Here is a 26,226-nt window from a genome sequence, read left to right as displayed (position 1 = left end):
AGTGACTGAATCTTCTATAATTTTTTTATTTCTAACACTCTGTTTAAAGTTCTTTTATTAGTCTTATCACTTTCATCATGAGCATCTCATTCTGAGTTATCTGACATCTTTTGGATATCTGCTAAGACAGTTACCAAAACCACAACTCCAACTTACTCAAAATAACAGAAATCATTTCTTTTATGACATGATTGTTAGTTCCTCATGATTCAACCATTTTCACAAAGTTCTCCCATTTTCCACCAGCTTTCCATCATTAGACAAAAGACCTCAAACCCTTACCCAAGTATGGTCAGGGCTCCAAGAAATAGAGCAGCACTAGCAATCCTAATCCTCCTCTTTACTCTAAGACACTATGATAACTTAGGTAGCCACGCTGAGCTCAGCGGTGAATAGAAACACTTTAATTTTTCTGCATATTCCACCCCATCTTAAATAAAAACATATTTAAATAAAAACACTTCATCTTAAAAACGTAACTGGTTTGATAGAGTCAATTACACAACTGACAGAATTTAACTGTTGCTCTGTTGATATTTACTCTTCAATTTTAAATTTGTGAGAGGTTTTAAACACTATTCATCTTACGCCTTAGAAAAGTTGCTTTTTTTCTTCACTGCCATTTTTGAACAAGGAAGCTTTTAAGAACATCTACTCCTTTCAAAGAGATCCTATTACTATACCTTCTAAAATTGTGGAGATGATGTATAAAGCAATCAACTAAGAAAAGAATTCTTTTTTTCTTTTTCTGCTAAACCTTCATTTTATTGCTTTTGCTAAAACTTTTGAAATGAAGTTAGAACTAAGGAAATTCAACAGTGTCACATTTATAGGTGAGTAAACCTGCTTAGATAAACTTCCATTACTACTACCTCTTGGCTCTGTAACAGCTCTGAAGTTTCTTATATCACTGACAATCTGTTTCCTTTCCTTGAGTCACAACTTGTGTTTTTAAATAATATTCAAATGTTTTTTATTCTCCTTTGTCCTCAAGTTCCTAAATTCTCAAGCAGATATATTTTATTTTCCTGACATAAAATAATGCACCTACTTTTATCAGAATTATTTCTTCAAAACAAGGTAAGGAATTTCATTCTCATGATTCCAGGTATAAGTTCCAACATACACGTATCAACAAAATCCATTACCATTTGCATTGAAAGGACAACATCAGACCCTAATAGTGTCTAACGTTTGCTATCAAAACTAATCTTCCTTCTTCCATATTCCCATAATCCTTCACTTATACCTCTATTACAAAAACCATGCTTCTGCCTTGTAACCATACAGATATATATACTCTACTAGAGAAGAGCTTACTTGAGGCAAGATGCTTCTCGGTTCTCTGAATGTATCATTAGATACAACAATGCTCATACTTTAAAAACATCTGTGGTATTGTATTAAATTCATTAGCGCCAAAAAGATTTGATTAGAAGAAGTTATGAGATTCCCAGAAACTCATAATGTAGACAGTTTTACATCCGTAACTATTTCTCAAATAGAGCAAAATCAGGCTTTTCAATGGATTTAACCTTAGCTTCACAACAATTTGACATATTTTTTTCCTTCTAAGGTACAATTTTACATTTCATCATGCCTGAAATTTAGAAGATTCTTAAAACTACATGGAATGTTACATGTAATTTGTGTGTGTGTGTGTTCACTTGCTCAGTTCTGTTTGACTCTTTGCAACCCCATGGACTGTAGCCTGCCATGCTTCTCTGTCCATGGAATTTTCCAGGCAAGAATTCTGGAGCAGTGAAATCTTCCTGACTCAGAGATTGAACCTCCATTTCTTATGTCTCCTGCATTGGCAGGCGGACTCTTTACCACTGTGCAACTTGGGAAGCCTACATATACTTTAGAAGTATTTAAAAATTCTTGGGTATATATAAAATAATGGTCAGTCTTAAGACGGATGGTATTTCATAATAGCAGTGCACTTTAACAGTGGATGCTTAATTTCACTAAGCTTCAATTTCCTACAGTGTAAATGAGACTCAAAATATCTGTATCTCAGCATATAAAAGATGTGGTCAAAGAAAAAAGAAAAGGATCAAATGAAAGATAAAAATGAACTGTAAAGAAACTATCTGATAAGCATTAACTGTAATCATGCCTAATAAAGCTCTTGCCACATACCAACAATCTAATTAAAGATAGCAACCTACTTTGTCATCATCATCATCAACAATAGCAAAATCACCATGATCTTGCTTGACAGGGAACTGAGAGGAAAGAAAAGTTTCACACTATAATACTGAAACACCATGTCTTCTGTCCTCTAATTCCTTCCAGTATACTGAAAATAATTTCTATAACTTCTCAACAGATATATAAGCTGCCAGAACACATTTCGAGATTACAAAAAAAAAAAAACAGAACAAACAAAACCGGTAAAGGCCCTGAAAAGACTCATCTTCCTAGCCTGAAGATGAACCAGCTGAAGACAAATCACCAAGTGACAGACTGCAGACAGCAGTAACAATGAGGACCACAAGATGGGGTTATAAACCTTTTGAGGCTGTTGCTGTTCCAGGAGCTGCTGTCTGAGATGTTCAAGATTTTGCTGCTGCAGTTGTTCTGCTATCTGATGAAAGATGGAGTTGTTCACAGATTCCGAAACATGAGAACTACAAGGAAAAACAAGTGTAAACGTATTTTAAAATCCAATAAAGATAATATGAAAGTAACAGAATATTAAAAAACACCCCAAAATGCCAACAAATGGAATTTACTCTACTACAGTGTTTACTTTTATTTTTTTCAGTGTTTACTTTTAATATTAACACAGAAAATAGAGTAACTCAGAACATTAATATGTTGAAATAGAAATATACTCTTCAATAGTTTCAATAGATGGATTACATGTTAGACATACTCTGATGAAAATCTGCTATTACTGTCTATAAAGTAGTACTTTTTTACATTAGAGCATTTTAAGAAAATCTTAATGAAATACTTATAAACCATGACACAATGGGAAAGATGTTCCATCAATCAGTATATGTGCAATCTATAATCAAAACTGATCATACACTTTAAAAAAACTAATCTGCTTTCACATTATTAGGCATGTTAACAGAAATAGTGTTTAGGTAAGAGGAAATAATCATTTAATTATGCTCTGGGAAATTCACACCTGGAATACACCTGGAATTCTGGGTGCCACAAGGCAAGACATGAACAGAAAAGAGGGCACCCCAAAAGGGGCAATCAGGATGGTGAGAAGTCTTGAAACAGTTGGAAAAAAGTGTACTTCATCTGGAGCAAATAAACCTAAGGGGAAGAATGATACCTATCTTCAAATACTGAATGACTATGTCTCAATAGATTATGGAGCAAATTTGCTTCCTTGCTTCAGAAAGCAAAATGGATCAGTGTGTAGAAAGCAAGTCGTGTAGGATTCAGTAACAACAGATCAAACCGTATTAACAACTACTTAACTCTACGTCACAGAAGGCATTAAAACAACGGATAAAAAACCTATCAGGACTGTTACAGGAGATTCTTACATTGCTCGGGACACTGTAATGCTTTGTAGTCTTAAAACATTAGCTCTTAATTTTTCACGTAGAATCTCTTTATCATAAGCATATAACTGCATTTATATATATTATATATTTTAATATATTATCACAACACAGAAAACTAATAACTGCTGAAATAAGACATCCAGAGGCTTTCCCCACTCATCATCCCTTTCATATTCTCCCACCTTTCACCTTCCTCTCCAACACCCTCCTTCCCACTGGTCCTCTCCTGAACCCTCACAGAACCCAGGCTCTGCACAATTGTTTGCGGTGAGGAAGTAGGGGAATCACTGATTTAAATAAAAACTCACAATCTATTTCTTTAACAAACAAAATCCCTACAACCCTGTTCCTTACTTCTAATTAGTCTGATACATTCCCAGAATTTACTATGTACTTCCTAGAAGCAGCCACTGACTCTAGAAGCAAACTTCTTTCTCCTACTATTTCAACTGAGCTAAATAACCTAAAGCTTAATATATCAACAGCAAACGCTACAACCAAATTTGTCAACACTTATCAATTTTCCAGTAAGGAATTTTTATATATCCCAACTGTCTGCAAAGTTCTTAAGAGTCCAAACAATACAGGGTGGCAACAAGCAGCATCCCCCCCACCTCCCTCTGTGAGAGCCGAGGGCTGAGCCAGGACTGAAGGCTACTGAGCAGCTCGGACGGTGATGTTTACACAGATAACAGGAAAAATTATGGTTTATGAAGAAAAACACAACAACTCTTACAGTTGAGAAGCTGGAATCTCCTTTTTGGGTTCTTCACTATGCTCAGAATCTTCCCCAAAATCAAACCTATCCATCAACTTCTAAGTGGGAAAAAAAAAAACAAGAGGGAGAGAAAGAGACAAATTTAAAAGTATGTTACACAAATACAAGTTACAAATGCTATTCTGAAGATCAATGACATGCCATCAATTTATCTCTATCATTTAAAATGCAACTATTCCTTTCATGTAATTTTATTGTTACATACTGTTTATTTCATATAATTTTACTGCTTATTGTTATACTATAAAAAACATTTTGAGTGGACCTTTACTTCTCTTCAAAGAATTCTGACAGACGTTGTCTTATGAAGCAGAACGATCATGACACACAGGATAATTACCAATACTTTATAGATGAGAAGGTTAGTATTTAAATAATTAAGTGGCTTGTCAAGAGTAAAACAGTTTTATAAAAAAAAAATCTATAACTATAACCTACAGAACTATAATCACAGCTCTATCACCAGCACAGTTCTCTCAGAACGTTCCACTGTCCTTTACATGATCAGTCTAAAGGCTTTTTGAAAGCTGTGGGCTAAACAAGCGTAAGCAACATAATCTAGTAAATCAGTATTTATATTTCTATGAAAATAACAGCAGAAATAAAAAGAATATAGATTAAACATTTCCAAGGGATAATATTCCTATAATCAGCCAGAATACTGAGGATATCATACAAGTTAAACATCCATGATTTTCAACTTTGAAAACGCTATTCTTTATAGTTATATCTCAATTTATCATATTATAGTATAGTAACAACTTGTAAAGAAGCTTTCCTTTGAACTTTCACATACTTTACAATTTTAATTTTAGCAGGTTAAAATTACAGGCCAGACACAATAATTAATTCATTTGTAACATCCATAAAAATTAGCTCAAAAATAATTATTTGTCTCAATAGTGAATATACAATTTTACTGACCAGTTTTCTTTAGTCAAAAGAAAATAAATGTTTCAAGTGGATTTATAAAATTACATAAATTTCTTTCATAAATTTGAATCTTCTGTAAAATTTGTTTCTTAAACAGCATACGTGGGTGTGCTAAGTCGCTTAAGTCGTGTCTGACTCTTTGCGACCCTATGGACCGTAGCCCGCCAGGCTCCTCTGTCCATGGGATTCTCCAGGCAAGAATACTCGAGTGGTTGCCATGCCCTCCTCCAGGGGATCTTCCCAATTCAGGGACTGAACCCGCATCTCTTATGTCGCCTGCACTGGCAGGCAGGTTCTTTACCATTAGCGCCATCTGGGAAGCCCATTATACAGCGCTGAGTCACTCAGTCGTGTCCGACTGACTCTTTCCAACCCCACGGACTATACCCCGCCAGGCTCCTCTGCCCATGGGGATTCTCCAGGTAAGAATACTGGAGTGGGTTGCCATTTTCTTCTCCAGGGGATCTTCCCAACCCCCAAGGATTGAACCCAGGTCTCCCAGATTGCAGGTGGGTTCTTTACCATCTAAGCCACCAGGAAAACCCTTACAGAGTACAATGGATGTTAAAACATAAAACAGTTCTAGGGTAAACTGTAATTTACATAATTGCAATCTACATGATAGTATAGAAAATTCAGCTCTTCACATAGAACAGATCTGTTATCCTAATTTCTACCTTGTTAAAAGACACCCCCTGTTCTAGGGGATTGAGGGTGTTGGCTGCCGCGGCTGCTGCTGTAAGCTGTGCCGTGAGAGCCTGCAGCTGGACGACAAGACCCGCGTCCAGGGCTTGCAGGATGGAGGGCTGAGGCTTCTGCTGCTGTATCTGGAGGGTCTGTATTAGCTGCTGAAGCTGCAGGGGGTGCGGGAGAGAAAAGAACACTGTTACAAACGGGTGTTGGGCTCTACCCGTAAGAATGCTCATCTAAAACATTTAGTCCATAAAATTTATCATTCTACAGTCTAGAGACCAAGAAAAAATACACACTGACTCAAAACAATTCATTTTTTAAATAAGATTTTTGTGTGTGTGCCATATGTAACAGTTCTAAATAGGTTTGTCTTATTTCTGGAAAGTCAAAGAACTTGAAACAAAATAAAATGACCATACCATGACAAACAACAAAATAAAAACTCATCACAAGCAGACTAATTTTTTCACTAAGCTTTTCATTCCCTTCTTCAATGAACTCAATCTCTGTAAAAGGACAAGCATTTACAACAACTGCTTTTGCTATCATTCAGATTTACCATCTGATAACATATTCCTGAAGGGAGGAAAGAATATAAGGAATCTTTCCTTTGGAGAAGTCTGAAACTAAGGAAATTAAAGATGAATAGGGTCAACAAGAGTTGAAAGCAACCCCTGTCCCCCCTCTATTCACCTTCTCTCTTAAAAAATAGAAATAATAGTAAAATCCTAAAGATATCTCAGTTAAGAAGCCCTACATATGTCCCAGAAATAATTACTTTCCTACTTAAGATGTAAAAAACCGAAGTTAAATCTGAAAATTATCAGTTTGGAATAGAAAAATAAAAATAGCAAAGCTATTGCTAAACAAGACATTTGTATTCTTTAAGTAAAGTTCAATTTACAGTGAGAGAAGATAAAAATATGCAAGATGACAGTAAGTGCAATAATTCCATGCCTATCCCAAATAGCAACACTGGAAAACAAACCAGTCCTCACCTGTCAATAAACATTTACTACAAACTACTAGTGTGACAGGAAAGAAAGCACAAAAACACATGGCAGTTGAGAGGCTGCACTGAAGCTCCCAGACAGACAGGACGGATAACTGAAAGAAGGGGGTATTACAGGGAGGAAGAAGGAAGGAAGGCTACGTCTCCACACGTTTTAAATGCGCCTTCAGACACCTGCCTCACCACCTCTCCCCACGCCCCTATAGTACTGTTATCCTTCTGGTGACCAAGGTTCAAAGTCTGCAGCGTCCTACTTCTTCCTCTACTCCGACTTCATATCTTCGATTACTGTGTCTTCTTGACTCTTTGTACTATTCTTCTGGAATACTGATTCTCCTGCCCAAAGTAGCTTTTAATAGATACCTTTTAAAATTAGATTTGCTTTATGGATTCTTTTCAAAATATCATAATCACAGAAAGTTAGTAAATTCTACAATTTAATCTAATATTCAATTTGGCTTCACAACTGTCCCCAAAAAGTAGAAACAGGATCCAATCTAAGACTAAATAAATGAACTGGTTCCACTGTTTTTAAGATTGTCTTTTTAAAGAGTCCACAACTGTACCATTTTTCACATATGTATTACTGCCTTTCTATTACCATTGTTACCAACAAATATACTCCTTATCTCTAGATTTTACCAACAAATACACTCCTTATCTCTAGATTTCTCTTTTTTCCCATTCATTCAAGTACTCTTCAGATCATGTGACTTCAACATAAAAACCTCTGGCAACTCCTCACTGCTTAGTACATGAATCCTCCACTTCTCAGCCCAGGTCCCACACACAGGTTTACCACTTCAATGTCACGATCAGTAACTTACAAACGTAGACTATCTTATCTTCTAGAAAACCCAATTCTAAGATCTCTTCTCTATACCCCAACATTGTTATGCCTCTACACATCAATCATTCATTTCACAAAATATACTGAATACCTGTTATAACCTAGACACTGAAAATACAGCAGTGAGCAAAACAGAAAACCTCCTTACCCTTGTACAGTATACATTCCATGGAGTCAGTGAATGAAACAAATGAGGAGATTACACGAGATATTAGGTGCTAAGGGGAAAAGAAGGCAGGTGACAAAGGCAGCAGGGCAGGTGAAAGGCAGCATGTGCGGTTTTAAACGGCTGCCTGAAGGCCGTACTGAGCTAGCATTAAACAAAGACAGGAGGCTGAATGTGTGAGCATGTGGGAAGGACAGCTCGGGGAGTTTTACTGTATAGATCACAGTTAATCTGATTTTAAAGGATAAGCTTAAAACAAACAAACAAAAAAACGCACAGATTCTAAGGAAAGACCATCTCGTATCTGCCGTGTAACAGGTTCTTCAAATGTCACTTTGTCAGAGATGCCTTCTCTTGGCTACCCTAACTCTGACCCCTTCCTCCAAACCTAGTCACTCTAAAGATCTGCCCTGTTTTAAGTCGTATGTGCTAAGTCGCTTCAGTAGTGTCCGACTGTGCAACCCTATGGACCGCAGCCTGCCAGGCTCCTCTGTCCATGTGATTCTCCAGGCAAGAACACTGGAGTGGGTTGCATTTCCTATTCCAGGGGATCTTCCCAACCCAGGGATCAGACCCATGTCTCTTACATCTCCAGGCAGGTTCCTTACTGCTAGCGCCACCTGGGAAGTCCCTTTAAGTCATGTATCTCTATCCAAATGTTTCATACCTCTTTATTGTCTGTCTCCCCTAAGACAGAAAGATATCTTCTCCAAGGCAGAAGGCTTCCCAGTCTCAGTAATGGATTAACAATAGCACCTAATAATGCTTGGCAAAGCTATGTGCTAAATCAATTATTTTGGTGTAGAATAAATTATTTGTAAAATAATATTCAATGATAAAAATGTACATGATGCATTATTAAATTTAAAAAAGCAAGTTACAAAGTATTATATGTAGTGTGGTCATTTTTAAAAAATCAAAGAAAAACACTCTTTAGGTAGTACATAATGAAACAATGCATTAGGAAAACAATGGGTTCTAAATCATGTTGACATAACAAAAAAAGCTGCTCACCTGTTGGCCTTGAGGACTTTGTAAGATCTGAGCTACTGCTGCAAGTGTATCTGTATTTGTTATCTGAGACACCCACGGATCAGGTAAACCTTGGACCACATTGGCTGGAGTAACAGGTGTCACAGGAGTTCCTTTTAGAAAGACATCAAACCCATCGCCAATAAATATGTAAGTAAATAAATAAGATGTGGAAAACTAGAGAGATTTGTTCTGTCACTTTTATAAAATACGTACAAATTTATATAGTTTTATTGTCTTCATCTTTAAAAACCATTACAGAATTAGGTTCGTCAAACAAAACGGCAACGACAAAAAGAGCTTTTCATACTTATTCTTAATTAACTAAGCTACTATTTTAAAGGAGCCTACAATACTTGGAAATCATTAAGTACCTTACTAAAGAAGAAAATTCAATAACATAAGGAAATACTCAATCTCTGATGAAAAATTATAAAAGTGTACATAAAATTATTGTTCCAAAATGTATATGTACATACCCCAAAATAAACATATATCAAAATGTTAACAAATGTAATTCTTAGACTATGGTTAAAAAAAAATAATTCAAATGTCATTTAAATACCTCAAAAAAACCTCCATGATTTTGAGATTATTACTCATTCTTAGATCCATTAAATAAATTTTTTCAGGGTTCTCTTTATATATTAAGCACACTTAGCTCACTATGAATATCAGGTTAATATATAAGCAAGTTTAAAAGATTACAGTCCAAATCAGGGAAAATTTAACTGACATACCAAAGTCCCAAGCTGATTATGTATGTTTCTAGGAACTTTAAAAGCTTAGCTTTTTAATTTTTTTAAAAGAATGAAACACAAACATAATTTCTGATTTTATTTTTCCTTCAAATTAGACTTCCTTTCATTTACCCAAAGCAAAACAAATTCTCCTACACTGTCAAAATATTTCACATATGAATAATCGCCTGAAATGCATGAGTAGAACACTCAGAAAATCTCTCAAAGCAACATACCTGGGGTATTGCTCATAGCAGCAGTAGTACTGGCCAGAACAGGTGTGACAACTGGAGGAGGAATCCCTGCTGCCATATCCAGAAGAGGCTGAATAATCTCACTCTTAAATACATTATTCTTCTGCCATAAGTTTAATACTCTCACTATTTTACTCTAGAGGAAAAAGAAAAATGATTATTTTTCTTTTTTTGCTTTCAAAACTTTAGAACAGTCATATCATAGAGGCTCCTCAGGCCGTGGATAGGAAGGATGGATTAAAATAATTCTGGGTCACTTAATGGAGTTCATGCACTGAGATTACAGTATCAGTACAATCTTTCCTACTGTGGTAATAAAAAAAAATCCCTATATACTAAATTTCATTATAAATGACAAATATTATTATCATGAAGTCTACAAATTCAAGACTGACTTGTTCATTGTAACTGACATACATCTAAATCCAAACTAGTGAAATTCCTAAATCAGTGTTTAAGTTACTTCAAAAATGTTTATATAAAATTTCAAATGAGTTATTTTAGGTGGCATTCTAAGGTATTTAAGACTCAGTTATGATTGATCACATTAAAACTGGAAGCGTTCTTTCTGCCTGCAAAGAACCATCAACGTACCAAGGTTAATTAGAAGGAAAAAAATCTGTCTCAAGAGGCATATCCAAGAACAGTTTACAACTAATGACACAATAATATATTTTCTCCATATTTATCCACTAAAACAAGACTTTTTTCTGATTCAAGACTATTTAACAGTTATTAAAAATAAAAACTACCTAATCTTGTTGTACTTGAGAGGAGGTAAAAGATTTGTGGTAAGCTTTCAAGTCTGGTTGCTCTTCTTTAGAGTAAGTCTTCACCTGTTCTTATTTTTCCTACAAAATCAACACTCCATCAAGTCTGTCAGAACAAGGACACTACATTTCCAAGTCAGCATCCAAGAAACACAGCCCCCTACTACCTGGTCCCCAGCACTAGGAGAACGCTGCCAACAAAGGAGCTCTGACATGCAGTTACTGCCACTAATTACTGGGTAAATTCGTTTTCCGCAGACAACCAAGTAGGTAAGTATCAGCTCATGTCAAATAACCAAAATTACAAACTGATTGTGCATGTAAATAAATACGATTTTAAGATAATTACAAATGCTTATTAGAGCCAGTTTCTTTAATACTAATGGCTTTAATAAATTAAAAAGTAGCAAAATCAACTATATCTTTCATTCTGTTTTGGAAAAGTCTAATAACAAAAAGAAACATGGAAAGTGCAATAACTATTCAAATTCAGGATAACAAATAAATGATAAAATGATAAATTATGATAATGTAAAGTCTCATTAAGATCAAAACAGTAATTACTGCACCGACTTAAAAAAAAGGCAGCATACCTTGTCATCTCCGGGGCAACGGTATAAATTCTGGAAAGTGCTAATGATGTTATTACTAAATCTGGGTGCAAACACATCCTTTTCTTGACCAAACTGATGTCGAGATTGTCGTACAATAGAGTCAATAACATAAAGTCCAGGTACCTTATATTCTGGTTTACACTGATGAAAAAAGAAGAGTGGGAAAGGAAGCAAATGAGAAGGTTAAAATTCTCAACAGACAAATGTCACCATAAATCTTATAAAAAGACAAACACACTGCTGACGCTGAGGTGATGAACATTCAGAGGTTGACCACTCCACACCATCTGTCTCTGGAATGGCACTTGAAAGAATCTACTTTGGCTACTCTACATATTCAGTTCAACTGCCAATCACCTAAGCTCCAAAACAGCCCTGTGTAACTGGCTTGAACAATAAAAACAAAAGGTGTGGTTAAAATTAAAAAAAAAAAAAAATTGTTTAATGATTTTTTAATTCAAACAGTGAGTTCAAAAAAGAAAAGCTCTGGTAAAAAAAAAAAGTACTGCCAACAAGCCTTAGACTTTAAATGAAAAACACACAGCAAAAGGATCTCTATACTAATAAAAGAAGGAATCAAATGGCAGATTACAACACTCTAAACACAATGAGCCTGAAGTTTTAAAACTTTACTCAAATGCAAACCTGTATGAAAGATAAGACCCTACCATTATGATTCTAAAAATCTGTCCTATGAAAACATGTTTTAGCTACTTTACTCATCAGTTTTCTTCTTCTTCTTATAATCTGAAGACTATGAAAGTCTCCTGGGACCTTAATAATAAGCACAGTGAAGAATCCTTCACCATCAGGTTCACGGCTTCCATTTTTTCCATATCCAGAAGCAGGAGAAAACCTGCCTCCCAAACACATACTAACTAAAATGAAATTACGGCTGCTAGAAGCAGGTTCAAATTTTAAGTGTAATTAGGTAAGTATTTCATCCAGAGTCATTTTATAAAAATCATATATAGCACTAAATCAAAACTGCATTCTTGAAAAATTTCTTAGACCCAAGAACCAGTGAGTAAAGGATCTTCAATCCACCTCCAACACACAGATACATGTTTCTCAACAGTATTTTCAGTCAAGACAATGAGTGACTTCATTCTGCAAAAAGACTAGATCCATCATTTGTTCCTTCAAATCCCTTCTTCTTAAGATCATTATTGAGAAAATGAATAATGATTTATAAGTATCTATTGCAAGGTTCTGGTTGTTTAGTACTTGAAATATTTAATAAAAGGGCAGTAATGTTGATGTGTGGACATTAAAGATTTAGGTTTAACCAACCAAAGGTTCAAAACTGTCTGCTCTGTTGAAAGTTATTGTTTTAGAAGTCTGAAATAGTTTTCACTGATGTTCCCCCCAAATCTAGCATATTTGTCCCTCAGTTCATATATCTGGCTTATTTTCCTTTGACTACCGTACATGCAAATAATTATCTACTTAGCCAGGCAAATAATACATCCAGTAAAAAAAAACTGTTTAAATTTAATGAAAAGCCAAGACATTTCCTTGTTAAAAGTCATTTATTCCTCAATGCTGGAAAAAGAGACAAAATAAACTCATATATAATGTATTATTTTATAGAAACAACTATCTCGAGAGTAAGGCTAAATAAAATTGCTTAAGTTGCTGGTAAGAGTTTTTAAATACTGAGTGGTAAATAATAAAAGCAATTAGTGTAGTGAGTTTTAAAAAAACAAATACACCTTTTTCTTTGATTTATAACAAAAATTATTGATTATAAACTCACAGTACATAAGAATTATGAGTACACAACACAATAAACGGTCCTTTCTTCCCTACTGTGAAGATTCCAAAGCTTCAAAAATGTTAGGGGTTTTAGTGTTAAGCTATAAAGACGAACAGTTCTTTCACAATGCCTTTAGAAACACCATATTATGATGTTACAGTATCGAATTTCCTTCACTGATAAGACAAGGTATTTTTATGTGCCTGCCACATAAAATGGCAAAAAAAAGAAAAAGTTATGTATGACTTAAATGTTGTAGAAAAGCTTTAAAATAACAGTATTTGGTAAACTTGGTTACGTTACCAACTAGAAACTTGAGAGAAGAATTAAGACTAAAAAAATCAGACATGTTTTTCAACTGTTTGTTCAAGTTCTATCACTAGCAAAAACACAAGAATTCCTAAGCCTCCAATGTCGTGAGGGATTTTTTATGCTCTGAATTAACTGCGGCTGTCCTTACAAAGCACTACACGATGCCGACAGCAGCAGGTAAGAAAAGAGGGCTGTCTCAGGACACAGTTACACCTGATGCAACGAATTCTCAAAGTGAAGACTGCATGCTTCCAACAGAGGAGAGCAAAAGGAACCTTTCCAAGAGAGCCAGAGCATTCAGGCCTTAACAAGGTCTGCTCTCAGGGAAGCCTGGCATGCTGCAGTGCATAAGGTCACAAAGAGTCGGACACCACTGGGAGACTGAACAACTCTCAGGAGAAACTTTTAACCAGAGCCTGATCTGCTTTGGTTTTACCAGAGCCTAAATGACCCACCCTCAGGGAATCAGGACCTGCATTTCAACAAGATCCCTAAGTAATTTGTGCAAGCTTCTTATGCACAAAAAAGTTCAAGACACAATGTTTAGACATTTGAACCTTTTAAAGTTTTATAACAATGAAATTTTCTTAGCACCAACATTTCGATCTTATAGTTAGATTTACCTGAAACATACAGCATACCTATTATTTTACCCCATACCTTAAGCTTCAATTCACTAGTTGTTCATCTCAAAGTATGCTTTACCAGTACTTTAAGTTTTGAGAAAACAAGGTATTAAGAGGGGAAAAAAGCTGAATCACATAAAGGTTAACTGATTTATTCAAGATTATCCATATAGTTTAGAGACGCAGTAACACTACTCTGATCCACGTGCCCTCCTCCAGTCAACTATTTTCACTCAAGAAACACACTGCAATTTATGTCCTTTGATTTACCTCTGATTCTCAAACTGGTTCTGCTTACATCTAGGCAAGTGAACAAAGGGCAGAATACAAAACCTCAATTCAATGACAGATTTCCTACAGTATCATTTTACAAATTGTAAGTCTTATGGTACTCCTGCCCCAAAAAAGTGGCACAAATAAGCCACTGATCACAAAGGGGCAAAGAAATATAACCTAGCCACCTTGGGCTCTGGTTACAAAAAAATTACTAAATGTATGCAAAAATAGCTGTTTTCAACTTCTCTCCCTCTGCTTACCCTGGAAAATGGAACTTCAGGTCTAATAATAAGATGTAGAGATGCATACTGCCCTAATGGATGAGACAAAATAAATCAGCAGAAGAAAAGTGGCTAGCATTTTTACTACATTTTACTACATCTTATCTACAAGGAAGACTGCTCTCTAGGCATTAAGCTTGAAATGAAGAAGGAGAATTTCTCTAAAGGCTAATATAAAAAACAATGAATCTAAAATTTCATTTAAAAAATCATATTGAAATATTTTCTTCATGGAACAGATGCTCACCATGGCAATGCAAATTAACAAACACATCTACCTGAAAGCTTTCGTTTTAGAATTAAAATAATTCTATTTCTTCATTAGAAATTAAAACAAATGGAATCACTTTTGAATAGTCATCAAAACAATTTAAAGTTGGGTATTTGACTGCAAAGAGAATAGCACAGGGTGTTAGTCTATAGTTACAGAACATTTAGCATATACACAGAAAACTATATACTTACTTTCTGAATGAATTTCTCAACACTCTGTACCACATGTTTATAGAACTAAAAGAAAAAAAAAGAATTCTGGTTTTAAATGTTTGATTAGAACTTTCCTGCTAAATATATGGTTTAACAAAGCATCAAAGGTCTATCAACAAAGCAATGAATTTTAATCATGAATCTGAGATAAACATAACATAAACAAACATAAACATGAGCACTAGCTAAGGTCAGTAAAGGTTCTTAAACCAGGTATATGGTCAATATATCCAAAGTGTGTTACATGCAAAATACTGGTGGTAAGCCACTGGTAGATGTACATTCTTCCTTCATGGAAGGAAAAGTAAAGATCTCCTATAGTAACATTTTATTGGCTAAATTAGGTGAGAACTAGAAAAATCAAATAACTGAAAATAAGGAACATTAAGAAATGTATGCAAGGGAGTTGTTTTCAACTTCTTTATCTTCTGCTTCTCCTAGAAAATGAAACTAGCAAGTATATGTAACAAAATATAGAGATGTATAATGTTCGAATGGATCAGCCAAAATGAATTCAGCAGAAGAGAAGGGAGCACATGGATTAAAAATCAGAAATGAGCTTTTATCAATTATGAGAAAACCCTTTACATTTTAGTTTTATAAAACAACACTATGAATAAACTTGAAAATGAATAAAATGAAAATTATAGGTTAAACAAACACTATCTGGAATTTGCACCTAATAGCTCAATGGCAATTGCATAATCAACATATTTCTGTTTAAAAAACTAGCCTCAATTGTGCTTCGTTTTATATTTGTGATCCCGTAATTTAGACTGCTCCCATCCACTTAGACTGAGACACAAAAACATTCAACTGAAGCATGAAATCCAACATTTATAAAGTAAAAAATAAAGGAACCCCTCATTAATCATATTCACCAAATCAAAATCTACAATAAAGTTTCCTTACCACAAAGTAACAGTTTACTCAACAGTTCAAGTTATTTAAACCAAGAAAAAAAACCAGCCAAAACAACTACTTAAAGTTATTAAGCACTTTATAAATAACTAAATATTTTAAATCAATATATAAAATACCATTTACACACACTGAATGGTTTTTATTAAATAATAGTTCTTCTGGAAAACATCTTGCCAGAGCTTCTTTCTTCTAGTTACTTTATGTACGATTTGTAATTCTGAGTAAAACAGCTTAGTAAATGTTAATTCAAAGATTTTCAATTCACATAGGTCTTTTTCCGTAACAGGTTATCAGAAGTTTTGTTGACAGTGTGCAATGGTAACAAACACCCATCAAAATAATCATCTCTTAACACTGACAAAAAGCCAATGACTTACCTTAATATGAAACACAGTATCATAAAAGGCAGTTCAAATATCAATTTATATATGTATCAAATGCAGTTTAAAGTAACACAGTACTGCAAAACAGTTGGTCTAAACTCTTCAAAAATGTCAGTGAAAAACAAAACCAAAACAAAGCAAAAGGCTGGGTAAAAGGACAAATACATGACAGGATCTTGACTGGATCCCGAAAATGTACAAGTGCAGGGATCAGCTACTAAAGTTAGTATTGAGACAACTGATAAATGAAAGTGTAGATTTTATTAGATAATAATGTTGCATCAAAGTAAAATTTCTTGCATGGGATGTGTTTTGTTGATCTATGAAGTCTTTTTGCTTTAGGACATTAAAATTCTAGTATTTAGGGATTACGTGCTATTCTAAATGAATTCTGAAATGAGTTCTCAAATGACTCAGTCAAAAAAGCCTGACAAAGTGTGTATGTGTGTCTGTGTGTACATGTAGAGAACTAACCAAATGTACTGGCCAAGATGCTGCTGCTGCCGCCAAGTCGCTTCAGTCGTGTCCGACTCTGTGCGACCCCATAGATGGCAGCCCACCAGGCTCCCCCGTCCCTGGGATTCTCCAGGCAAGAACACCGGAGTGGGTTGCCATTTCTTCCTCTACGCTAATACTTGGCAATTCTAAGTGGCTATGTACTGCTCATTATATTTTGCAACATGTTTTTATTCTTTCAAAATTAAAAAAACTAAGTACCAGTAAATCAAAATAGTTCAGTAAACCATGTTTAGACTATAAACCATGTTTTCTCTCTTGACTGAGAGAAAAATTAAAATCTAGCTGTTTTTATTCTGACTGTTGCAAATTACTTTTCTTAGACCCTTCCAACATCTGAAAAATGGAAACAATGTTAATACCTATTCCTTAAAGGTCTTCAATTAAAAAGTATTCTGTTCAACAAAAGGTTTTATTAAAATGCATCAACCATTTCACAGAACAAAAATGATAACATGCATGTTTGCACACTCTCAGGATCGCGATCATAAAAATCAGACCACAATGAAGGAGAAGAGAAAGAAAGCACAGGAAACTATTACTCTGCACTGAACTTACCAGATTTACTGGAAAACCACTTCTTTGAAGAAAATTCTCTAGGTTACACGTGTTTACTGCTCACTGCCCTTATCTCTCTTTCATATTCTACATGTAAATACAGAGATTTGAGCTCTAATACTCTTAGACATTGATTACAAGTATGAAAACTAAGGTTTGACTGTTAGAACACCGCAAAATCAACTATCTAAATTTTTTCCTAAAAGAGACTCTCTGTGAAGAATCATCTGTTAAATTTAACAGATAATGCTATTATTCAAAGACAACTTATCCAGGGAATTCCCTGGCAGTTCAGTGGGTAGGACTTAGCGCTTTCACTGCTTGGAGCCCAGGGCTGGATCCCTGGTTGAGGAACTAAAATTCCAAAAGCCCCTCAGTGAGGCCAAAAATACAAACAAAAACAAAAATATAAAGATAACTTATTTAAATAATGGTGCCTCTGGTTATGGCTGATGTTCTTACTCAGAGCAGAAAAACATATCACTGAAAATCTACAGCAGACCTACTTAATTCAAAATAAGCACTCACTCATACTCAATTTCAACAACTGGACTAGAATAGGGAGTCTTAGCTTTGGGGACAAGAACATTTTGGAGAGGTGTCTATGGCTGAGCTTCAGAAGGTCCCTAAAGCCAAGAAATTCTATTCAAAATTTTGTATGTATGTGCATTTCTCTAGAAACAGTCCAACCTTCTGAGGCAAAATTTTGTACATGCGTGTACTTCTCTGGACAGTCCAATCTTCTGAGATTTTCAGAAGTATCCATAAGTCAACACAGGTTCAAAACTACTATGTCAGAGCAACAGCTAAAGTCCTGTGGCCTCTTCCCAGAGTTTAAAAGTCCTATGTACAATGTAATCCAATTATTTTCCATCAAGGTCCATTTTCAAATCTACAGTACAATCAATAAGATAAAAAAACCAACACATTAATTTTTATTTAGAAAATTTTTAACTAGTATTTCAAGATTCTATAGTCAGTGTGACAAATAACAGTGTTAAACACATTCTCCACAATGTGCCTGTATCTAAAATCTTACCTATGAAAAGGGAAAATGCTTCAAAGTTTATGGAAGAATATTTATGAAAATATTAAGTGTTTATCTCTAGTTGGGAGGGTTTGCAGGTGACAGATTTTCATTTTTGTGGTTTTCCAACTTTGGAACATGTGCTAACTTTGTAAAGATGAAGAAAATATATAATCTGTAAAAATTATCCCTCCTCCAAAATATTAGTGTAGTATTTCCTTTTGAAAACAGAAGAGTAAAATGTGTTACTCACCTTTATAGCTTTGATGGCTGCCTTAGTAATTTGGGTCATTTTCGCTTTAGAAATGGGTGGCTTGTAGTCATTCAGGGAATACAACTGATGAAAAAGAACAAATTTTAAACACAGTAAAACTAATGGTCTCTATGCAATTACATGAGATTACCAAACATTTCTATTTTTACACCCTCAGTGAAATTAAAGTGCTGCTTTTCTTTTAAAAAATCAAGTTCAGCATCATTAGCCATCAAGCAAATACAAATTAAAACCACTATGATATTATCACTTTACACTTACTTGCTTATAATCAAAGAGACAGAGAAGTGTTAGCAAGAATGTAGAGAAATTGGAATCCTGACATATTCCTAACGGAATGCAAATGATGCAACAGCTTTGGAAAACAGCTTGACAGTTCTTCAAAAAATTAAACATAATAATATGCAGTATGAGCCAACAATTCCACTCCCAGGTATATACCCAATAGATGTGAAAATATATGTTCCCATAAAAAGTTGTACACAGTCACTGCAGCATTATTCATAAAAAATTCTTTTAAAAATTGGAAACTAGCTAAATGTCCATCAGATGAGGAACGAATAAACAAAATGTGTTCTACCCAATTAATGAAATATTAACCGTGAAAACAGAATGAAGTACTGCTGCATACTACAGCACAGATGGACCCTGAAAACACGCTCAGTTTAAAAGGTCACATTTAAAAGACCACATGTTATAGAACTGCATTTATATGAAATGTCCAGAAAAAGAAATCTACTGGGGACTGTCTACAGTGGGCCAGTTGGGGAGAAATGAGGAGTGATAACTAGTGAGTACAGCATTTCTTTTTCAGGTGATGAAAATATTCTAAAATGGACTGTGGTGAAAACTGCACAACCATACTAAAAACCACTGGTCTACACACTTTCACCTGGTTAACTGTGTGGTATGTGAAGTATGTCCCCATATAATTGCTTTCAGAAGTCAAGAGACCTAATGTTTAGCAACAATCCCACCGTTTCCCCCAAAACTTGTTTTAAAATTTCTCATATAAGCAAAGGATAATAATACTGCTTAGAGAGAAAACAGTTAAAGACAAGGTAGGGGAATTAAACAAAAGACAACTAAGCTTAAATAAATCCCAATGAAAAGTGGGTACTGAGTAATGCTAGGAATTTAACTACAATTAACTAGAAGTCGAGAGACCAAGCTTTGGCCATCATGATCCTGAAAAAACAACTTGAACAGGGCCTCCCTGATGGCTCAGTGGTAGAGAATCTACCTGCCAATGCAGAAGACACAGGTTCGATTCCCTGGTCTGGAAGATCTGACATGCCGCTGAGCAACTAAATCCGCCTGCCACAACTACTGAGCCTGTGCTCTAGAAGCCCAGGACCCACGACGACTGAGCCCGCGAGCCCAGACTACCGAAGCCCTCCTGCTCGAGCCCGTGCTCCCCAACGAGAGAAGCCACGGCAGTGAGCAGCCTGCACGCTGCAAGCAGAGCAGCCCCCACTCGCGGCAACAAGAGAAAAGCCCTCGCCAACCAAGACCCAGCGCAGCCAAAAAATACATAAAATAAAAAAAAAAAAACTTAAACAGACTATGAAAGCAACTCAAAACAGCTTTAGCTGGTTAACCAACTAGGTAGTCCTCTAATGTGTTTGCTCCAGCACCCCTTACAACCTATTTATCATTGAATTCTACTGATTTTTACCCAGTTTTCCCCGCATTTGTCTCTTCTTCCTCCAACCACCACCATGACCCAAGTCCAAATTACCTTCATCTCTCACATGGAGATGGCATGCCTATCTTTTCAAAAACTAATCTGATCAGGTGACTGATACTCACCCACTTCCTCTACCACCTTAAAAAGTTCAATGATTTTCCACTCGCTACAGAAACAAAAATCTACGTGAACAACGCCGGTGCCTGGTCTCATTTGTGTCTCATCTCCTACCACACTCCCTTCCCCAGCCCTCTGCCCTAGGCACAACGGTCTTTTTTCAGTCCCCCACCAGAGCCTTCCTCTATTTGGTATAGAACCAGGGTCTGCCCACCAGTTTTCCTCACGAGGAAAGCCTTCCCCACATGTGCCCAATCAGAACTGTCTCCTTTACACCCTCACTGAACTGCCATTCACCTTTGAAACATTCATCACAGTAATGTGACACTTGTATGATTATTTAACGAATGTTTGATTTTTAAAAGGACTGTTCCAAAGGGTGACAAAGACCGACAATCCTGAGACAAAGGATATAAGCTCCTTTAAAGCAGTTTAAGCAGCAAGAGGTGAACTGTGCCCCAGGACCTGTCCACGCTGAAATGAACACTAGCAGAAGTACAAACATCGTTCCCTTTAAGTTCCCACAGAGGTGTCCACTTGTTGATGATACTGCCTAACCAGGGTTACAATCTCATCAGATCCTTTAAGAAGCCACCTCTGTTAAACTCACACCAAAATTTAATATGCTCGTGGCCTCAATTCCTATTTGTCTGTTTTATAAAATCTAACTGCATGCAAGTCAACTCACCAGGAGCAAAATAACATGAACACGTTCTGCATTATCTACAACAAGCTGTGTAAAGCAAAGTTCAATTTCCCAGTTAGCAGGTACAGACTGTAGCCCATCTGAGATCCAGACCTGCCCTCTCCTAAATGGTAAAGAATCCACCTGCAATGTGGGAGACCTGGGTTTATTCCCTGGGTTGGGAAGATCCCCTGGAGAAGGAAATGGCAACCCACTCCGGTATTCTTGCCTGGAGAATTCCATGGATAGTCAGGAGCCTGGCGGGCTACAGTCCATGGGGTCGCAAAGAGTCAGACAGGACTGAGCAACCAACACTCTACTTCTGCTGCTATACTGCTCTACCAGAAAACAAGCTCTAAGAATAGAAACTCTGCCTCTTTTTTTACATCTGTTTCCCTTTATCCCCGATGTATCCTCAGTGTCTGACAGAATTTGTTAAGAATAAATTTAAGTGAACAAATACATGTAAGACACAGGATTGTACAAGCTTTGCACAGAAACACCTGAATTTGAACTCCAACTATGTCACAAGCTGCCAAACCTCTGAACCTCAGTTTTCTCATTTACAAAATAGTAGTAATATTCATTTCACAGAAACATTGCCTATAAAGCTTTAAAATACACTTTAGTCACTCAACAGGGTTAGCCATTATTAAAATTCTCTTTGGTAGGCATTTTCCATTTAAATGAACAATATTCAAGAGTGCATCAAACACCTATTCACTCAGGTTCCTGAAGGGACATTCCATACTAATTTATGTTACTAGGGCAATGAAGACGCCTCAGGGTCTTCCCAAAGCTGACAATTTACTTCATTTCGTGTGGTAAAGCCCTAAAGTTTCAATCACCCTAAAGTTTCAATCAAGCACTAGTCCATATTCTAGCAGATCAAAAGCTTCTTTCTTCTTTTTTGGGGGGAGTGAGGCGGTGGCGGGGTGTGGGGGGGGGGCGGTGGGAAGAACGAGGCAGGGGAAATGTTAATTTAGACTTACAGAACATTTTAACAGTGTCCAAAGTCAGCTCTTATCAGAAACGTTCTTTTTAAAAGTGTACCTACTACAGAAACTTAAAGTACTACTTAGAGAAATACTAAGCAATTAGTAAGTACTTTTCAAAGGTTCACTTAATACATATGCTTTCAACTAACTATCCAACAAGAGTCTCTAAAATCTCACGTCTTTTTTAAATCTAATCACCAGAGAAGAGGTATAGATCATGTCATCTAATTCTTCACAGGATGCCTTTACTCAAATTTAACAATGTCCCAGTATCGCCCTTCCTTTGGCTACTCAAGACTTAACTGATTCACAGGAAAGATACTAAACAACAGCCTGGGTTTTCAGTCCAATTCAGCCATTCTTTTGTTTTTCCAACTCCCTTCAGGTACACCGAAGAATCAGTAACATTTAAATTTTCTACTTTATCATTTGTAGGCACCATATGAAATGAGTATTTTTAGATCTGAAAATAACTTCAAATCAAATCAGTTTCTAATGACTTTAATCAAGGCCAGAGGAATCTTGAACCTAAACAGTTTCTTAGCTGCTGTCTGGCTACCCCACCAAAAAGCTTATCTCGAACAAAGACTTGTAAAGCTGTCCACTACTGATCAGGCCAGGGTTCAGCACAGCACCTATTTTAGGCTTTGAACGCTACACGGCTGCTATCACACACCAGGCATCTTTCACTTCCCCGTGTTTTGCAGACACACTGAAGGCTGCGGCAACTCTGGGCTAGTTAGTGAAGAAGGCATGCTGATAAGCCTCCTGCGCCAGTTAAGCTGTGAATGCAAAGGAAAAGTTCTTGAAGGACATTAAGTGCTACTCCAATGAACACACAAATGATGAGCCAGCAAAGTGGCCTTATTGCGGATACAGAGAAAGTTTCACTGTCTGGAGAGAAAAGTACACCAGCTGCCACATTCCGGAAAGCCAAAGCCAGAGCAAGTTTTCTACTCAATTCTCTGAAGGCCGAGAGAGGTGAGGAAGCTGCAGAAGTGTGAAGCTAGCAGAGATGATTCATGAGATTTAAGGAAAGTCATCTCAGTAACATAAAAGTGCGAAGCACCAAATGCTGATGGAGAAGATGCAGCAAGTTATGCAGACGATCTAGCTCCAATAATTAATTAAAGTACCTCCAGAAACAACAGATTTTCAATGTAAACAAAACTGCCTTAAGTTGGAAGAAGTCAGGTAGGACTTTCATAGCTAACGAGGAGAAATCAATGCCTGCCTTCAAAGTTTCAAAGGACGGGTTGACACGCTTGTAAGAGGCCAATGCAGCCAATAACTAGTAGAAACTAATACTCATCTACCATGAAAATTCTACCTCCTTGAAGGATCATGCTCAATCTACTATGCCTGGGCTCTCTAAATGGAACAGCAAAACTTAGATGACAGCACATCTATTTACAACATTGCTGACTGAAAATATTTTAAATCCATTGTTGAGATCTACTTACTGCTCAGGAAAAAAAAATCCTTTCAAGATATTACTGCTCATCAACAACACACCTGATCACACCAGAGCTCTGATGGAGATTAGTGTTTGCATGACTGCTAACACAACACCCATTCTGTAGCTCATAGATCAAGGATTCACTTCAACTATCGACCAAGGATTTATTTCAACTTTCAAGTCTTAATAAGAAATATATTTAGTGAGGTTACAGCTGCAACAGACAGTGATTCCCCTAATGGTTCCAGGCAAAGTAAACTGAACACCTACCGGAAAGGATTCACCATTCTTGGTGCCACTGAGAATGCTCATGATTGACAGGAGGGGACAACACAGCAATGCTAACAGGGGTCTGAAGGAAGTTGATTTCAACCCTCATGGTATTTGACTGTGAGGGGTTCAAGACTTCATGGAGGAAGTTAACTATGGATGTGGTGGAAATGGCAAGAGAGCTAGAATCAGAAGTGGAGCATGAAGCTGTGATTATACTGCTACAATCTCATGGTAAAATTTTAACGGATGAGGAGCTGCCCCTTTTGGATGAGCAAAAAAAGGACAGAATTCTGTTTGAAGAATTCTTCAAACAGAATTCTATCCTGGTGAAGATACTGTGAAGATTGCTGAAATGACAACAAATGATTTAGAATATTACATAAATGTAGTTGATAAGACAGTATTTGAGAGGATTGACTCTGACTTTGAAAGAATTTCTACCACGGAAAAATGCTATCAAACAGCATTCATGCTACAGAGAAACTGTTTGTAAAAGGAAGAATCAATCTATGCACCAAACTTCACTGTTTTCTTATTTTAGGAAATTGCCAAGCCACCCCAACCTTCAGCAACCACCACCCTGATCAGTCAGAAGCCATCAACGCTGAGCCAAGACTCTGTACCAGCAAAAAGATTACAAGATGATGGTTAGCATTTTTTAGCAATGAAATTTTAAAATTAAGCTGTGTCCATTTTTTAGACTGAATGCTACTGCACACTCACTACAGTATATTGCAAATTTTTTATTGCAGTAAATTGCAAACTTTTATCTGCACTGGAAAAGCAAAAAACTCATGTGACTTGCTTTACTGCGATATTCACTTTATTGTGGTGGTCTACAACCAAACCCAAACAATTTCTCTTAGCCCTTCATGTCAAAAAAGTGGCCCCAACAATTTGTATATGAATGGGCAGGGTGTTTGCCAATTTAACTTTTTTACAAAAGCAAGTCGACACTGATTTGGGGCAATTTTATTTCTTAATCTTACAAACACAGTTTGGTTCACTTGTTTATCTTTGAATAAACACAACAATCTCATGTCCTGCAAAGTGTATTCAGGCGCTCCATCTATGCACTGAGTAACGCTCATACTCAAAATTCAACAAAATGTTGTACTTCGTGCCTGCTATTTCAAGCACTTTACTACAAAAAGTTTAGTGCCTTTCCCAATTTAAGCAATATTAAATAAATTCTACTATGACCCTAAAAAGAGTGCAACAAAAAACTTATGACATGAAAAATCCAAGAGAACCAGCAAATTAGGGTGAAATATTGCTCATTTACAGCTTAATCTTATGCCTTCAAGACTGTTGATTCTAGGTCTAACAGGAATTAAACTTAAGTGTGAACCTAAGATATTAATCAACCCAATTCATTTTCCCCAACAATGGTCCTTTAGGCCTTGAAGGTACTAGTCAGAATCCTTCAAATGGCCTTAGAAATTAGAAATCACAAAAGCTCCTGGAACTGACACAATTTTGGTACTTTCAATCCAAGATAGCATGCTGACCACTTTTTCCTTTTCTTCCTCATATTGGCAGGGTAAAAAAAGAATAATTTCTTACAGGTGTTTAAAACTATATAAAGTAGATTGGGGAGGGGAAAGAAAAGGTTAAGATGTCACCTACTTCCAGAAAATGTGCTAAGAGGACTGGTTAACTGATGAACCAAACGGGAAGCCACAAGCCACAATACACACAAGATACAGCCAAGGAGGGAAATAAGTCGCCCTGCAAAAATCCAGAGTCTCATCCATCAAAGTCAAGGTACTCAGAGCATGAGCAGCACAATGAACTAACATAACACCTCATCCACTGCTGCAAAACGTCAATAAATAATGTCTAAAACTGAACACTAAAGAAACACATATAAAATTATTGCTTAGTGATATGAAGGTTATCAGAAGAACTGAAATGTTACGAATTAAAACAGTTCTTTTTGGAGACCCAGCATAGGGTTTGAAGGAAGAGATTCCAATAAAATCTCTTTTGTACTTAAAAAAAAAAAAAAATTACATGCATACGTTATTCTGAAAAATGTAACAATTATATTTTAATACAATCCTGTTCTAATTCCACTTGCCAATGCTGGCCTTCCACAGTGTATCTGTCCCCCAAAACTCGTATGCTGAAGTCCCAACCCCTAGTGTGACTGTGTAGTGACCGCTGAACAACATGAGTTACGGATGATGACCCTCCAC

The 26,226-nt window shown here is 36.2% G+C and overlaps 1 protein-coding gene across 16 annotated transcripts in view; it reads right to left on the bottom strand.

Annotated features, from left to right (window-relative positions):
- Positions 1 to 26,226, bottom strand: part of SCAF8 (SR-related CTD associated factor 8) — a 210,573-nt gene that overhangs the window by 149,255 nt on the left and 35,092 nt on the right. For all 16 annotated transcript variants that reach the window (XR_006267268.1, XR_006267266.1, XR_006267260.1 and 13 more), the window contains 8 exons: positions 18,783 to 18,866; positions 15,101 to 15,145; positions 11,361 to 11,522; positions 9,980 to 10,133; positions 8,986 to 9,116; positions 5,928 to 6,104; positions 4,276 to 4,355; positions 2,519 to 2,636 (listed from right to left, as the gene is read on the bottom strand). Coding sequence is in view for 2 of the 16 variants with exons in the window: in XM_043457343.1 (XP_043313278.1) it covers positions 2,519 to 2,636; positions 4,276 to 4,355; positions 5,928 to 6,104; positions 8,986 to 9,116; positions 9,980 to 10,133; positions 11,361 to 11,522; positions 15,101 to 15,145; positions 18,783 to 18,866 (951 nt within the window). In the remaining 14 variants the exon portion in view is untranslated. The remainder of the gene's footprint in view (positions 1 to 2,518; positions 2,637 to 4,275; positions 4,356 to 5,927; positions 6,105 to 8,985; positions 9,117 to 9,979; positions 10,134 to 11,360; positions 11,523 to 15,100; positions 15,146 to 18,782; positions 18,867 to 26,226) is intronic.

Source organism: Cervus canadensis, chromosome 33 (genome assembly GCF_019320065.1).
Source record: "Cervus canadensis isolate Bull #8, Minnesota chromosome 33, ASM1932006v1, whole genome shotgun sequence".
In the NCBI taxonomy this organism is placed as follows: domain Eukaryota; kingdom Metazoa; phylum Chordata; class Mammalia; order Artiodactyla; family Cervidae; genus Cervus; species Cervus canadensis.
Note: the sequence above shows the minus strand (reverse complement) of the source record. Positions and strands in the feature narration are given on the sequence as shown.